This window comes from Pimephales promelas, chromosome 3 (assembly GCF_988280905.1).
Source record: "Pimephales promelas chromosome 3, fPimPro1.hap1.1, whole genome shotgun sequence".
NCBI classification, from domain to species: domain Eukaryota; kingdom Metazoa; phylum Chordata; class Actinopteri; order Cypriniformes; family Leuciscidae; genus Pimephales; species Pimephales promelas.
The window spans coordinates 2,235,982-2,253,843 of NC_142771.1; the positions used below are offsets into that span (position 1 = coordinate 2,235,982).

A 17,862-nucleotide genomic window follows, 5' to 3' on the forward strand; every position below is an offset into this window, starting at 1 on the left:
ACTGAAATGCCTTTGCTTATAATTGATTTAATTTTAGGTTTATTTGTTTTTATTTTGTTTATTGAATTTTGTTCAATGTAACTGTTATGTTATGCACATGAGTCTCCCAACGAGAGATTTTGTAAATTGCTTTTTTTGTAAATAAGTGTGTTCAAAAAAAAAAAAAAAAAAAAAAACCACACACACACGCAAATAGGCTACAATGAGAAACCGGAATCCGCAGCCAAAAACACATCATCCACCCGCCCTAATGTTCTCTTTTTAAGTATCCTGCTTTTAAATGAGCATTTCTTTAAAACAAAATTGATAAACAGAATATAATATTCATGAATCATTGCCATTCGTTATGTTGGATCTTGTTTTCCCAGCTAACAACATAAGACAGTCAGTCACAGGTGAGTTGAAAGATAGCCTAATCAACAATTAACGTTAAAGATGGTTTTAAACTTATTAGAGGGGAGTAGGTTAATAATAAAGTTTTTAAGTAGAACAAATTTGATCTTTAGAATATAGATAGGCTATTAGTATTATTAGTATCTGTATCCTTCTCTGGAAGATAATGGACTTTGGCTGTAAATAGAGGAGCTGAACACGCAGCAACATTGAAGCAGAGTTTTGATATGTGTCTCTGATCTATTCCTGCAGTAGATGGCGGTAATGCTCTTTTTAAGAATGCGAACCGCCAATAAGCTCAAAGAAGAAGAAGAAGAAGACGACGACAGGTGAGTTTGCGCAGGCGCAGTGCGGGATTTCAGCGGTGGGTGCGGTTCAGAAATCAAACACTCACAACACAGACACAACGGTGGATATTGATAGCCACAATCGGCCTTATTAAACTCAACTGTCACTCAACTTCTCAACAAAATGAAGATCGTGTTTTCTATCTGTGTATTTTGCTTCGCCATAGAAGGTAAGTGTTTTAATTCGGTTTTCTGTGATGCTTTCAGTTTCTCTTTGTAACTTACCTGTCAGGTGTGACAAGTGTTGTCTTCAAATGCCTTTGCTTATGAAACGCGTTTTAAACTACACATAAGGTCTATGATAGATAATGTGCTTGACTTTATAGGATCCACGAAATGTTCTGATTTAAAGGAAACTTGGTTTAGTAAAGTTGATAACATTCACAGATTCGAAATTACTGAATCAATAACTTCAATGATACACACTGTACTGTCAGTAAATTCAATTTCCACATCAGTCGTCTCCTACTGATTATATGACATCATTTAGCAAATAAAGGGCTTTTGCATAATTTTACTATGCAGTTATGGGTTTTTATTATGAAAATATTAGATATCTTCACAGTAACAATGTCACCATTCGGTTCACACATCATATACTATATATATATATATATATATATATATATATATATATATATATATATATATATATATATATATATATATATTCAAATTAATTGTTGTAAAGGAGAGCATTGGTGTGTGGACTGGATTTGATGGAATTACAGTGAAGTTATTCAATATTTTTCAGAATATAAAGTAATAAAATTAAAAAAAAATACAGAAGAAGACTAAAGGTAACAAATAATTACTGTAAAACTATACTTAGGACTACATTGTTCTTTAATTATTGCAATTAACATCATTTGGATGTATTCAATGCATGTATTTAAAAATAAATAAATATTATTACAAATTAGAATTTCACAAGGTAACCAGAGATTATGGTTTTCTGTTTTAATATAATTTAAAATGTTATTTATTTCTGAAACAGTTGTGCTGCATCACATTTAATTGTGTTACTTTTTCCCTTTAACATTTTTGTTTTCTTTTTCTGGCAATATTTTATTTTTGATAAAAGGTATACATGTGACATCTGGTGTTTCCATGTGTTCTGCAGGCGTGTGGGATGTAGATCCAGTGGAAGTGAAGACGGTGATCGAGGGAGATTCTCTCACTCTACATGCTGATTTCACTGCAACACAGACAGATGGACTTGCACGGTGGATTATTAATGAGACGAGGATAGCAACAATTAACAAAGCAACTGGTAAAGTTGAATATAGTGATGTGAAGTTGATGATGATGTTTAGTGGCAGACTTCATTTGGATCAAACTGGATCTCTCACCATCTGGAACATGAGAATCAAACACTCTGGTGAATACACAGTCGAGAGTATCAGCAGTGTAGAGACCAATTTCAAGAAATTTCAAGTTATTGTGAAAGGTGAGTACATTAAATCTGAACTTCTTTGTGAGTAGGCAAGTTGCATTTGAATGAAACGAGAGCACCTTGTGGGCAGCCCACTGTGCACTCTAAAAAATGCTGGGTTGTTTTAACCCAACTTTGGGTCAAATATGGACTAACCCAGCCGTTGGGTTAAATTTTTACATTACATTCTTAACCCAACATTTCGGGTTTGTCCATATTTGACCCAAAATTGGATTAAAACAACCCAGCATTTTTTAGAGTGTGGGCACAGACACTGGTGTGAAATTCGGGGCACATACGTGACCGAGTGGGTCCCCATGCAGTGGGAAAAGTGTGGGTATACTGTGGTTACATTGGGTTAAGTGTGGACAGTAACGGTTTTGGGCACGGGCAAACCGGGCAGTCGCCGGGGGTGGCATTTTTTTCATGACACATGCAGTGCTCGAAGTGGGGCGGTACTCACCGGTACGCAGTACGGCACTTCTACATTTTACTCTTCAGCGTAACTGCACTTTTTGTTGCGTACCGCTACTTCTCGCAGATATAGCTGGTACTCTATACCACTGACAGAAAAAGCGCGACGGCCGTTTATCCCTTTATTTACTGCACACATCTGTGGCGCGTTACGGCTGTGAAACGGCAACCGGAGCTGATCGCGGCCACCGCACCGCAAGCGTGAGTAGCACGTATCTTTTTCGGCTTGCATGAAGTGTACACCGCGAGGAGGAGCGTCGCGTAAGCAGCAGTGAGAGTCTATCTTTGTTGTGTTCACGCTCATTTAAGGTAAAAGCACACTTTTGATGGAGAAAATAAATATGATTTCACACAAAAAGTGACCAAAATGCACAGAATTTGCATGTCTTGTGTGTTTTAACAAGAACTGGAGTAGGCTAAGTCAGAAAAGAAAAAGACTACAAGATTTAGCCATTTAAACTTGTCTTAATTATTAGTTTGGGTAAAACTATGTTTTATAAATAAATAAAACGAGCAAGCTAGTCAGAATATAAGCTTTTCTTTTAGTTTATGTATTAGCCTACACAGACAGGTAGCCTACATGCCCAAATCAAACCTAGTGTAGGCCTACTTTTTTATGCTTGCTGTCTTGTAAACATATCGAAGTATGACTGAAAAGACAATATCGGGAGCTGTTTTCTAGGTTGTTTCTGTTGTTTATCATTTACATGCAATTGTTGTATACTTCCCCAATCTTAACAAACTTCAAGAATCAAGTTTACTAATGACCAACTTCTAAAAAGACAATGTTTCTTTTTAAAGAAATGCGCACACACGCGACTTGTTTAAATACATTGATGTTGTTAATAATTAACAATAAATTGTTGTTGTAAGAGCAATATTTCCAAGTTTTGTTTTTCCCTGTAAAAATTTCAAATGTCAAGATTTGCCAATGCAAGAGAGTACCGGCACCTTACAAAGATGGACGCCGCCGTCGAACATCACTCGCTCGAATCAGCTATCGCGTCTGTTTTTAAGCGATTTGAACGTTTCCTTTTGTTAAAAACCGAGCAAAGAACAACACACTGTGCTCCTTTATTGATACTTGCTCATTACATAGATTTTGTCAATTTAACACAAAAAAGTTACTTACTGCAGCTTTAAATAAGTGCATAGAGCTGCTCATTATATTTGTCATTTGTTGATTTTCAACTATACAACTTTTCAGTGTGCGTATCAACATTTTCATCTCATTTGAACAAAAACGTGATAATATTGATGATCGTGATTTGAAATTTTCATACCGTTTGATCTCTATTTTTGTAATAAATAACCAACAGTTATGAGACTATGAGATATTATTTTTGCAGAATCTCCACTCAAGTCTGTTGAAGATAATGAAGAAATCAAGGCATTGTTAGCCACAAAGGGAAACTCTGAGACTCTCCACACTGACACTGAACTGCGGACACGAGATCTCATACTATGGAGATATGGAGCTGAAGGATCTCTTATCGCTAAAGGCAATAGAGAAGACGATCATGCATCACTCTATGACGTGGACGATGGGAGATTCAGAAACAGACTGAAGATGGACAACACTGGATCTCTGATCATCAGTGACATTGAAACTGTACATGCTGGAGAATATAGACTAAAGATTGTTAATGACAGAGGGATCTTATTCAAGAGATTCACTGTTACTGTCTCTGGTGAGTTGTTATTTTCTGCCAGTACAGCTCTAAAGCACTAGCGTCTCCTCATGATTGAGTTGATCATGTGTCTCTTCCTCATGTCAGTGCCAGGTCTTCCTCCAGGAGTGCTGGTCGGGATATGTGTTGTTTTGATGCTGGCGGCTGCGACTGCGGCTGCGACTGGTGTCGGGATTTACTGGCGACACAGAGACTCTGAACTCAAAAAACTCATACGTAAGTCATACAGAATTCATGCAGATGATGAATCACCACACAGTGTCTTCTCAGTGTTTCATCTATTCACTCATTTCTGTTTTGATGTGCTGTGACATGAAGCGGAGATCTCCAAACAACTACAGCAACTGCGTAAGTATTACAGCTGATACAACAGAACTGTCTACTGTAGTAGATTATAACCGATTTTTAAGGCAATATTTATAATTTTCTCCATAAGTTGTTATGATTATCCAGTGAGCTGTGTGATATTAATATAATCATGAATGAATCGCTCTGTTTTAAATGCTGAATTTGGAACAAGCTCACTTATCTCATTTCTATTTCGCTGTGCGGCTGCTGACATGAAGCGAAGATATCCAAACAGCTGGAGGAGTTGTGTAAGTGTTACACCTGATACGCATAGTTTTAATGTTTAATATGATTTTTTAATTTGTTTTTGCCACAAATTCTGCTTATAAATAAATAATTAATAAAGTTTATGATTATCCAGTATTGATATGCATGAATTTAAATGAATCACGCACAACCAGAGGTAGATATTACAAAGTATTTTTATATTGTTACTGTGCTTTAGTTCATTTTATTTTTTCTCTGCGTAATATGGCTGCCGTCGCATCATCCAGGTGGAGCTGTAAATTGGTGGTGTTGAGGAGATTCCCCCCTTCTATGTAAAACGCTTTGAGTGCAGAGAAAAATATAAATGTAATGAATTAGGTTGTATCAGCAATTGTGGGTGACGTCACTTCGTGCGAGATCCCAAACAAACCAAGTTAGCTCGCCCCTCCCTCACATACAATCTTCACTAGTTCGGCATAATGTCGCGTACGTTAGCTAGATCTGCCCAAGTTTAGTCACGCTTCACTAATTTTTTTTCTCAAGAAGGATATTTCACACAGTGTTCACATCCAAAAAGGTCAGCACTAGCAGCTAGTCACCTGTCCAAAAGAAACAGTGCAACCCCGGCGTCCGATTTAAACATCTTCAGTTCTTTAAGTTCTCTCCACCTTTCAAAAGAATTCCAGATAACTATTTGGGTCTTGGAATAAACACAAAGGTATTAGTGTACCTCCTAATCCTCCACCTCCTCCTAATCCTCCTCTTCATAATCCTCGTCATAATCCTCCTCCTAATCCTCCTTCTCCTAATCCTCCACCTGCTCCTAATCCTCCTCCTAATCCTCCTCCTCCTAGTCGTCCTCCTCCTACTCCTCCTCCTAATCCTCCTCTTCATAATCCTCCTCCTAATCCTCCTCCTCCTCATAATCCTCCTCCTAATCCTCCTTCTCCTAATCCTCCACCTCCACCTAATCCTCCACCTGCTCCTAATCCTCCTCCTAATCCCCCTCCTCCTAGTCGTCCTAAACCTACTCCTCCTAATCCTAATCCTACTCTTCCTTCTCCCAATCATACTCCTTATCCTCTTCCTAATCCTCCTCCTAATCATCCACCTCCTCCTAATCCTCCTCCTCTTCCTAATCATTCTCCTCCTAATCCTCCTGCTCCTAATCCTCCTCCTAATCCCCCTCCTCCTCCTAATCCTCTTCCTCCTAATCCTTCTCCTCATAATCCTCCTAATCCTCCTCCTAATCCTCCTCCTACTAATCCTCCTCCTCATAATCCTCCACCTCCTCCTAATCCTCATCCTCTTAGTCATCCTCCTCCTAATCCTCCTCTTCCTCCTCCTAATCCCCTCCTTCTCCTCCTTCTGCTCCTCCTAGTCCTCCTCCTAATCATCCTCCTCCTAATCATCCTCCTCCTAATCCTCCTCCTCCTAATCCTTCTCCTCCTAATCCTCCTCCTCCTACTAATCCTCCTCGTCATAATCCTCCTCCTCCTCCTAATCCTCATCCTCTTAGTCATCCTCCTCCTAATCCTCCTCTTCCTCCTCCTAATCCCCTCCTTCTCCTCCTCCTTCTCCTCCTCCTAGTCCTCCTAATCCTCCTCCTCCTAATCCTCCTTCTCTCCTAATCCTATTCCTCCTAATCCTCCTCCTAATCCTCCTCCTACTAATCCTCCTCCTCATAATCCTCCACCTCCTCCTAATCCTCATCCTCTTAGTCATCCTCCTCCTAATCCTCCTCTTCCTCCTCCTAATCCCCTTCTTCTGCTCCTCCTTCTGCTCCTCCTAGTCCTCCTCCTAATCATCCTCCTCCTAATCCTCCTAATCCTTCTCCTCCTAATCCTCCTCCTAATCCTCCTCCTCCTCCTACTAATCCTCCTCGTCATAATCCTCATCCTCCTCCTAATCCTCATCCTCTTAGTCATCCTCCTCCTAATCCTCCTCTTCCTCCTCCTAATCCCCTCCTTCTCCTCCTCCTTCTCCTCCTCCTAGTCCTCCTCCTAATCCTCCTCCTCCTAATCCTCCTTCTCTCCTAATCCTATTCCTCCTAATCCTCCTCCTAATCCTCCTCCTCCCCCTTATAATCCTCCTCCTAATCCTCCTTCTCCTAATCCTCCACCTCCACCTAATCCTCCACCTGCTCCTAATCCTCCTCCTAATCCCCCTCCTCCTAGTCGTCCTAAACCTACTCCTCCTAATCCTAATCCTACTCTTCCTTCTCCCAATCATACTCCTTATCCTCTTCCTAATCCTCCTCCTAATCATCCACCTCCTCCTAATCCTCCTCCTCTTCCTAATCATTCTCCTCCTAATCCTCCTGCTCCTAATCCTCCTCCTAATCCCCCTCCTCCTCCTAATCCACTTCCTCCTAATCCTTCTCCTCATAATCCTCCTAATCCTCCTCCTAATCCTCCTCCTACTAATCCTCCTCCTCATAATCCTCCACCTCCTCCTAATCCTCATCCTCTTAGTCATCCTCCTCCTAATCCTCCTCTTCCTCCTCCTAATCCCCTCCTTCTCCTCCTTCTGCTCCTCCTAGTCCTCCTCCTAATCATCCTCCTCCTAATCATCCTCCTCCTAATCCTCCCCCTCCTAATCCTTCTCCTCCTAATCCTCCTCCTCCTACTAATCCTCCTCGTCATAATCCTCCTCCTCCTCCTAATCCTCATCCTCTTAGTCATCCTCCTCCTAATCCTCCTCTTCCTCCTCCTAATCCCCTCCTTCTCCTCCTCCTTCTCCTCCTCCTAGTCCTCCTAATCCTCCTCCTCCTAATCCTCCTTCTCTCCTAATCCTATTCCTCCTAATCCTCCTCCTAATCCTCCTCCTACTAATCCTCCTCCTCATAATCCTCCACCTCCTCCTAATCCTCATCCTCTCAGTCATCCTCCTCCTAATCCTCCTCTTCCTCCTCCTAATCCCCTCCTTCTGCTCCTCCTTCTGCTCCTCCTAGTCCTCCTCCTAATCATCCTCCTCCTAATCCTCCTAATCCTCCTCCTCCTAATCCTCCTCCTAATCCTCCTCCTCCTCCTACTAATCCTCCTCGTCATAATCCTCATCCTCCTCCTAATCCTCATCCTCTTAGTCATCCTCCTCTTCCTCCTCCTAATCCCCTCCTTCTCCTCCTCCTTCTCCTCCTCCTAGTCCTCCTCCTAATCCTCCTCCTCCTAATCCTCCTTCTCTCCTAATCCTATTCCTCCTAATCCTCCTCCTAATCCTCCTCCTTCTCCTCCTCCTAGTCCTCCTCCTAATCCTTCTCCTCCTAATCCTCCTCCTCCGCCGCGCAGCCGTGCACGAGCGCAAAACCTCACAACACCCACCCCCTGTCGGTGATTGTTTGGAACAGTATTGATTATTTATTTTGGTTTTGAGTGTTTGGTGTAGTAGTGTTGTTGTGTGTACATCTCAGAGCCTAGGCTGTCTACAGAGACACAATTTTTGTGAGGCTTTATGAGGCTAGCGGATCGTTTAGATGAATGGTATCATTTATGTTTGAAATGGCTGACACAACTTTTAATATAATTATAAGTAGTCACAATTTAAAAAAAAATAATACTAATTGCGGGAAATCTCACACTATTTTCTCAGTGTTTCTGACATGTAAATTTTGAGTCTCCTCTTTTCTGTTTCTATGTGCTGTTGTGACATGAAGCGAAGCTCTCCAAACGCTTGTGTAAGTATTAAAGCTGATACAGCAACTGAATAAAGCTTAATACAAAAACATTACAGGTGTCATACATCACTGAAGTAATTTTAAAATAAATATCAATTCATATTTTAGAAGTTTTAACTTTATGATATAGTCCTATTTGTTATAATGAGAAGTATGCACTTTTTCGTGTTCACGTTAAATAATGTTGTTAAAGGTACAATATGAAGGATTTTTCACCGCTAGGGGTCACTAACCTCTTACAATAACAAAAGCATATATTTATGATGCAAAGCATTAAGCGGAATTATGGATCTTGTTGTCAAGCTGATGGATCTTTTCTGGATGAGTGAATATATTGTCATTATCACACAATCACACAGTATCTTCTCAGTGTTTCCGACATGTTCATCATTTACTCATAATCTCCTCATTTCTGTTTCTATGCGCTGCTGGAACACAAAGCCAAGATCGATGAGAAAGAACTGGGTAAGTGTTAAAACTGATGCAGCAAAAGTCAAACAAATTCATAAATTAACTATGAAAACCATTATCTTTAAAAAAAAAAAAAAAAAAAAACTAAACATTGAATATTTTATTTTTAATGCCGTTTCAGATCACTTTAGAGGATTATGTTCGTTCGGAGCATTTGACTGAAGATATAAACTATACATATTAATAAAACTGTCAGATTTGATTTCATGGTGACTTTAACACACAACATTACTGTAATTGTTCCAGACCATTAAGATATAGACCTGCAGATGATGAGGTGATAATCACACAGTGTTTCTTCATCTGTCCTCATTTCTGTTTCTATGTGCTGCAGAACATGAAGCGAAGGGCTGTGAAAATGAAATAAGTAAGTACTTTATACTGATGCAGTGATAGTAAAACTGATCTGTAGTAAATTGGTAAATTTAAAATTTATATTTATATAAGATGTTAATTCTGTATATGAAATCATCTGTTCATTCACTTATTTATAATCTCCTTATTTCTGATTCTATGTGATGCTGTGACATGAAGCAAAGATCTCGGAAAAACTAAAGAAAATGTGTAAGTATTGCAGCGGATACAAAGGAAAAGTGAGCTTTATTGTGCTACAATACGACACATTGCTAGTCTAGATCAGCTGATGAAGAATGACACAGTATATTCTCAGTGTTTCTGATCGCTCTCTAATAATCTCCTTATTTCTGTTTCTATGTGCTGCTGTTACACGAAGCCGAGGACTGTAAAAGAGAAATACGTAAGTTTCAAAGGTGATACAGCATGATGGGGCGGCAGTGGCTCAGTGGTTCATGTGGGTTGTCTACGAACCGAAAGGTTGGTGGTTCAATCCTCGGTTCCACCTGGCCAAGTGTCGAGGTGTCCATGAGCGAGACACCTAACCCCAGCTGCTCCCGACGAGCTGGCTGGCGCCTTGCATGGCTGACACCGCCGTCGGTGTGTGAATGTGTGTATGAATGGGTGAATGTGAGGCAATATGTAAAGCGCTTTGGTGGCCATTAGGTCTATGAAGGCGCTATATAAATGCAGTCCATTTACCATTTACCATTTACCAAGATAAAAAGTAGTTTTATTGTGCTATAATCTAGACTAGTGCTGAGGAAACTCTTATTAAGAGTAATCGTTATTAAGAGTAATCCACAATCATATTCCAAATAGCTATAAAAAGGTCAAAACCAAATGCAAACATTGAAATCCAGGAAACTAGGCTAAAGATCAACACCATAACACAAGGAATCCTAGTGAGAGTGTAAACACAGCGTGAGAGTAAAACACAGGACTTGTATAGGCAGAGAAACACCTGAAGGGAATCCGGCACAATGGCTTATAGGAATCATAGTCAATAATTTATCATTCATCATCTCTGAACTAATTTCAAATCAAAATGCTGTGGAAAGTATTGTTTATTAATTCACATTATGCTTTAATATTCACACACTACTTTACTGTAATTGTTACTGATCATTAATATAGTCATGTAGATGTAGAAGATGATGTGTTTCATCAGTGTTTCATCTATTCACTCATTTCTGTTTCGATGTGCTGTGACATGAAGCGGTGATCTCCAAACAACTACAGCAACTGCGTAAGTATTACAGCTGATACAACAGAACTGTCTACTGTAGTAGATTATAAATGATATTTAAGTCAATATTTATAAAGTTCTGCTTGTGAGTGATTGTCCAGTATTGAGCTGCATATTAAAATACTGATAGCAGTAAATCAAAAATCACATTCCTGCTGACTCTGGATCTGTTATTTTGAGTGTTGTCTGCGCTGTGTCAGTTTTTCTGACATGTTCATCTGATCACTTGCTATAATCTCGTTTCTCTGTTTCTATGTCCTGCTGTAACAGATGAAGAGAAGATCTCAGAGCGACTGTGTACGTATTAAACCCGATGAAAGATAAGCTTTATAGTACGGAGGCGTATTGCATTCACTTGAAGAAAAAAAATCTACTGAGTTTTTCTGAATTAACAAGGTAATTATCTCAGAATTACGAAATAATTTTTCATGGAAGAAAGTTTTTGCTCTGTTTTTCTGAATTAACGAGTTAATTTTTCATGAGAATTTTTTTTGCTCTGTTTTCCTGAATTAATTAGTTAATTTTTCATGAGAAAAAAATGTTTTTGCTCTGTTTTTCTGAATTAATGAGTTAATTTTTCATGAGAAAAAAATGTTTTTGCTCTGTTTTTCTGAATTAACGAGTTAATTCAGAAAAACAGAGAAAAAAAATTGCATGAAAAATTTACTCGTTAATTCAGAAAAACAGAGCAAAAACATTTTTTTCTCATGAAAAATTAACTCGTTAATTCAGGAAAACAGAGTAGATTTTTTTCTTCAAGTGAATGCAATACGCCTCCGTATTATTGTGCTGCAGCGGAAATCTTTTTTCTTTGCCAGTATTTATCATTTCTCACATGTTCTGCTTGTGAGAGATTGAGGTGCATAATATTAATATATGATCTTTCACTTCTAATCTCCTCATGTCTGTTTCTATGTGCTGCTGTAACCTGTAGTCGAGATCTCTGAAAACATAAAGAAAGTGTGTAAGTATCGCAGCTGATGCAGTGAGAGAAAAAAAATCGCTTCATTATGTGAGAGTAGAGTTTAACTTCTAGATATTACAGGTGTGAAACTGTCCTGAACTAATTAATAAATTACTGTGAAAAGTATTGATAATTCATGTTAGTGTTAGATTTAACGGATTTTACTGATCATTAATAAAAAAACACAGTATCTGTCCATATTTCTCTGTTTCTTTGTACTGCTGTAACAGATGAAAGCAAGAAACCTGAAAATCCAGAGCGACTGCGTAAGTATTACCAATAAGACAGCAAGTGTAACAAAACGTGATGCACCTTTTGATGGAAATAACTGTTGTTGATGCTATTTTCATCAAGAGGTGCATCAGTTTTTAGTCAGTATCTTACATTGACATCCTTAAATATGGTCATGATGCTCATTCCATTGTTGTTTAAAAAATATTTTGAGTAGCTTTTCATTTATTAGAGTTGAAAGAAATGTCTTATGTATTATCCTATTACCCCCTTTTATATATATATATATATTAGGGCTGTCAAACGATTAATCGCGATTAATCGCATCCAAAATAAAAGTTTGTGTTTACATAATATATATGTGTGTAGTGTGTATAATTATATTATATCTATAAATACACACACGTGCTTATATATCTTTAAGAAATATTTGCATGTATATACTGTATATAGATTTATATATAATTTATATTATATATATAAATATAAATAATTTATACATAAATAATATTTTTTTTCTTAAATATACATGCATGTGTGTATTTATATATGAAGAGTTCAGATGCAAAAGCCTCTAAGTGCCATTTGAAATTTTCTTCTAGAATGATAATTTTTATCAAGCTTGTATATTTAAGTTCAGTGATTTCACTTAAATGGCAATGAAGATTACCTATTACATATATATATATATATATATATATATATATATATATATATATATATATATATATATATATCACTATCACTGTCATTCATCTATTAATTCGCTGTAATCTAATTTCTCTGTTTCTCTGTGCAGCCTTGACAGATGAAATGAAGAACTCTGAAAAGGAAATATGTGAGTATTGCAACTAAAACAGCAAGTGTACAATGTGTTTTGTTGTGTGACAATAAATGTTCAATGAAAAAGAGGTTTGTTGCTGTGCTATAACTTATAAGCTTATAGAAATTTAGACCTTCTTATTACATGAGTGACTGAAAACAGCAACTACGTCAAAAAACACATGCAAGAGAAGCTGTCTTTGATAATCTTTAGTAAAGTCTGATCTCTACAGCTGGTTTAGCCCGGAATACACGTGTCAAACAAAATACATTTTGCATGATAATTAATGGTTAATTATTACAGATTTGTATTATTATTATTTTAAGATTTTAAAAAGCATAGTTGTGGTTAAAATTATGCATTTACTGAATGAGAAGTCACACAGAACAGAATTAAATACAAACCCAATTCCATAAAAGTTGGGACACTGTACAAATTATGAATAAAAACAGAATGCAATAATGTGGAAGTTTCACATTTCAATATTTTATTTAGAATACAACATAGATGACATATCAAATGTTTAAACTGAGAAAATGCATAATTTTAAGGGAAAAATAAGTTGATTTTAAATTTCATGGCATCAACACATCTCAAAAAAGTTGGGACAAGGCCATTTTTAGCACTGTGTGGCATCCCCTCTTCTTTTAATAACAGTCTGCAAACGTCTAGGGACTGAGGAGACAAGTTGCTCAAGTTTAGGAATAGGAATGTTGTCCCATTCTTGTCTAATAAAGGCTTCTAGCTGCTCAACTGTCTTAGGTCATCTTTGTTGCATCTTCCTCTTTATGGTGCACCAAATGTTTTCTATGGGTGAAAGATCTGGACTGCAGGCAGGCCATTTCAGTACCCGGATCCTTCTTCTACGCAGCCATGATGTTGTAATTGATGCAGTATGTGGTTTGGCATTGTCTTGTTGGAAAATACAAGGTCTTCCCTGAAAGAGACGATGTCTGGATGGGAGCATATGTTGTTCTAGAACTTGGATATACCTTTCAGCATTGATGGTGCCTTTCCAGATGTGTAAGCTGCCCATGCCACACGCACTCATGCAACCCCATACCATCAGAGATGCAGGCTTCTGAACTGAGCGCTGATAACAACTTGGGTTGTCCTTGTCCTCTTTAGTCCGGATGACATAGCGTCCCAGTTTTCCAAAAAGAACTTCAAATTTTGATTCGTCTGACCACAGAACAGTTTTCCACTTTGCTAGAGTCCACTTTAAATGAGCCTTGGCCCAGAGAAAACGCCTGCGCTTCTGGTTCCCGTTTAGATATGGCTTCTTTTTTGACCTATAGAGTTTTAGCCGGCAACGGTGAATGGCACGGTGGATTGTGTTCACTGATAATGTTTTCTGGAAGTATTCTTGAGCCCATGTTGTGATTTCCATTACAGTAGCATTCCTGTGTGTGATGCAGTGCCGTCTAAGGGCCCGAAGATCACGGGCATTCAGTATGGGTTTCCGGCCTTGACCCTTATGCACAGAGATTGTTCCAGATTCTCTGAATCTTTGGATGATATTATGCACTGTTGATGATGATAACTTCAAACTCTTTGCAATTTTTTTCTGAGAAACTCCTTTCTGATATTGCTCCACTATTTTTTGCCTCAGCATTGGGGGAATTGGTGATCCTCTGCCCATCTTGACTTCTGAGAGACACTGCCACTCTGAGAGGCTCTTTTTATACCCAATCATGTTGCCAATTGACCTAATAAGTTGCAAATTGGTCCTCCAGCTATTCCTTATATGTACATTTAACTTTTCTGGCCTCTTATTGCTACCTGTCCCAACTTTTTTGGAATTTGTAGCTCTCATGAAATCCAAAACGAGCCAATATTTGGCATGGCAATTCAAAATGTCTCACTTTCAACATTTGATATGTCATCTATGTTGTATTCTAAATATAATATTGAAATTTGAAACTTCCACATCATTGCATTCTGTTTTTATTCACAATTTGTACAGTGTCCCAACTTTTATGGAATTGGGTTTGTACATTATTTTAAATTATGGGGGTTGAGAAGGATAGGATTATGGGTGGGGTTAGCGATCAGGGGGCGGAGATGGGTAGGATTAGGGGTGGGGTTAGAGATCAGGGGGCGGAGATGGGTAGGATTAGGGGTGGGGTTAGAGATCAGGGGGCGGAGATGGGTAGGATTAGGGGTGGGGTTAGAGATCAGGGGGTGGAGAATGGTAGGATTAGGGGTGGGGTTAGAGATTGGGCGGTGGAGATGGGTAGGATTAGGGGTGGGGTTAGGGATAAAGGTTGGAGATTGGTAGGATTAGGTGTGGGGTTAGAGATTGGGTGGCGGAGATGGGTAGGATTAGGGGTGGGGTTAGGGATAAAGGTTGGAGATTGGTAGGATTAGGGGTGGGGTTAGAGATTGGGTGGCGGAGATGGGTAGGATTAGGGGTGGGGTTAGAGATTGGGTGGCGGAGATGGGTAGGATTAGGGGTGGGGTTAGAGATCAGGGGGTGGAGATGGGTAGGATTAGGGGTGGGGTTAGGGATCAGGGGGTGGAGATGGGTAGGATCAGGGGGTGGAGATTGGTAGGATTAGGGGTGGGGTTAGGGATCAGGGGGTGGAGATTGGTAGGTTTAGGGGTGGGGTTAGAGATCAGGGGGCGGAGATTGGTAGGTTTAGGTATATGTAAGGTTGGAGGAGTTGAATCCAGATCTAACTCCTCCCACCTTACATATACCTAAACCTCCCCTAAACCTAACCCCCCCTGGATATCGTGTTCTGCAGTGAGGACCATCTCAAACTTTCTGGGGTCCACAGAGCAATAAATAAACGACAATAAATAAAATTGTTCCAATCAAATCATCAAACTGTACATCTTCGCAGTAGCAGCACATTAAAGATACAAGTTACAACATCTTTACACAAACACATGTGCTTTTACTCTTTCGGATGTTTATGGGAACCATATTCCAAGCAACAGAACTTCGATAAAGCAAACTCTTTTTCATCAAATGTGTTTGTGACAAGCTAGAAAGAGTTGAGCCTTACACACTTGACGCGTTCTATAGTCATACAAATCCTGGTAATCCTCTGTGTAGTAATTTCAATCTCTGAGGTTCGTATGCAAACACGCACTTGATCTTTGCATTTCTCTATTTCTAGGCGCTGATGTCACAAATATGGAGGAAGGTGAAGGGGAACGGTGCATGTATGTTGAGGAGACTGCCTTAAGTATAGCGATAGGTGCTAACATGGCATCCATAGACCGACGGGGCAGGAGGAGCATTCGAATCCCCAGTAACCCCAGTACTGAACATGCTGGAGATCATGGTGAGTCTTTTGATTTATTTTTTTAATGCAAGAAGGGATTGTTCATTCAATAGTAGTTTGTAGTTTATGTACAAACCGGAAGGTTGGTGGTTCAATCCCCGGTTCTACCTGACCAAGTGTCGAGGTGTCCGTAAGCGAGACACCTAACCCCATGCAGCTGCTCTCCATGAGCTGGATGGCACCTTGTATGGCTGACACCGCCATCAGTGTATGAATGAGTGTGTGAATGGGTGAATGTGAGGCAAATGTAAAGCGCTTTGGTGGCCATTGGGTCTGTGAAAGCACTAAGGAATATATGATTCCTGTTACCACGGATCTGCGAAAAATGACCAAAAAGGCTGTAATGTGCATGTCAGTAGATGGCGGTGTCACTTTGTCAAAAAAACTCCTTGCGAAAACATAATACTGATGTGTGAGCACATATGTATGCACGTGACTTCACTGTTTTCACAGATTCACATTTTAGGTTTTTTTTTATATTGAGAAGGTAAAGCATAGATTTTAAAACCAGTTTTCAAAACCTCGTGTTTTTAGGCCCCCAAAATTCTGTTGTCGTGTAAATGAGCGGCCAAAACACATTCGTTTTCCATTTCGGTGTTGTGTAAACCTACCCTGAATTCACAAATATAACAAACGTCATGTTCATTGATGAGAAAACAGCAAGTGCCCAAACAATGTGCTATTGTCAATTATTTTGTACATCTAATTTCTATTGGTAATTTGATGATTAATAATTGACATTTTAATTTCTCATGAATAACTTAAGAAATGATTTCCAGATTTCTCTCTTATATTAATGTCTGTGATTGTCCCCTTCCAGAATCCTCAGGAATAGAAACACCTTCTAGCCAAATAGATCATGATGATGATGATGATGATGATGATGGAGAGATTTAGCAGTAGAAGACGAGTTTAGTTTGATGAGATAAGACATGCCTACATGCCTACCAGCTTCAATCACTGTGACATCATCAGCACTTCAGCTCAGTCTTTTATAAGCTTCTAGAAACATGTGATGAAAGTGAGAACGAGTTTTTTGAGTTGTGTGTGAAAATCTTCATGGGTTTAGATGAACTGGGAAATGTGTTGATGGAAACACTGCCATATATAATTGTGCTAAATAATGCTTCACTACAAGTGTTACTCTTAACATAATACTAATATGACTCTCAAACCTTTGATCACATATATTTTTAAAGATGTGTTTTACCACAGCAGTAAAACCATTCTATGTGCTGTTTTATTTAATTAACACTAGTACAAGGTTTTTTTTAGTTTTGTTTTTTGGTCAAGTAAAACCAAGTAGCAAAGTACACACTGCACTAGTTTAAAGGCAAAACAACCTACGAGTGTCTGCCTTGAAGAGTCATTAAAGGGATAGTTCACCCAAAAATGTAAATCCTGTATTTACTTACTTCATCTACTTTTTCCAATAGTTTTATTTGTTCCTACTATGAAAGTCAATGGATACTGTCAACTGTCTGGTCACCAACATTCTTCAAAACATCTCCCTTTGTGTTCAGAAGAAAAGAAAAAAAACTGATTTGGAACAACATACAGGTGACTAAACAAAGACAGGATTTTCATTTTTAAGTGAACTATCCCTTTAAGTATTTATTGGGTTTGTTCAACTATACATTGACTTCTTCAACTACTGTATATGTTTAGATGCATCGGTTTGCTCAAGTATATATTGGGTTTGTTCAAGTATACATCTGTTGGATCAAGTATGTCTTCTTCTTGTTTTTTCCAATTATAAATTGGTTTGTACACATATATATATATGTGTGGAGGGCAAATTATATTTTTTCAAAAATATATGACTTTATGAATTTGGCCATTCCTTTACCAAATGTATGAATGACCAAACATTTTTTAGAAGAAAACATTTACATAAAAAATATTT

General features: G+C 38.6%; 1 protein-coding gene across 2 annotated transcripts; it reads left to right on the top strand.

Moving 5' to 3' along the window:
- Positions 1-738: 738 nt before the first annotated feature.
- LOC120486110 (uncharacterized) lies at positions 739-17,761 on the top strand. Of its 2 annotated transcripts, XM_089129122.1 has the most exons (18): positions 739-910; positions 1,864-2,190; positions 3,999-4,340; positions 4,428-4,556; positions 4,659-4,688; positions 4,907-4,936; positions 8,548-8,568; positions 9,010-9,033; positions 9,374-9,406; positions 9,574-9,603; positions 9,773-9,796; positions 10,613-10,642; positions 10,913-10,939; positions 11,577-11,606; positions 11,837-11,872; positions 12,637-12,675; positions 15,789-15,956; positions 16,777-17,761. In XM_089129122.1, exons 1-18 carry the CDS (start codon positions 865-867, stop codon positions 16,851-16,853), a joined length of 1,443 nt encoding a protein of 480 aa, XP_088985248.1. In that variant the 5' UTR covers positions 739-864; the 3' UTR covers positions 16,854-17,761. The 2 variants fall into 2 exon arrangements, with proteins under 2 accessions (XP_088985248.1, XP_088985249.1); XM_089129123.1 differs by lacking the exons at positions 4,907-4,936; positions 8,548-8,568; positions 9,010-9,033; ... (2 more) ...; positions 9,773-9,796; positions 10,613-10,642.
- The last annotated feature ends 101 nt before the right edge of the window (positions 17,762-17,862 follow it).

Coding starts and splice junctions, on each gene's coding strand:
- LOC120486110 (XM_089129122.1), top strand. CDS start 865: ATGAAGATCGTGTTTTCTATCTGTGTATTTTGCTTCGCCATAGAAG. Junction 4,937..8,547: donor CAAACAGCTGGAGGAGTTGT/GTAAGTGTTACA, acceptor TGTGACATGAAG/CGAAGCTCTCCAAACGCTTG. Junction 12,676..15,788: donor GAACTCTGAAAAGGAAATAT/GTGAGTATTGCA, acceptor CTCTATTTCTAG/GCGCTGATGTCACAAATATG.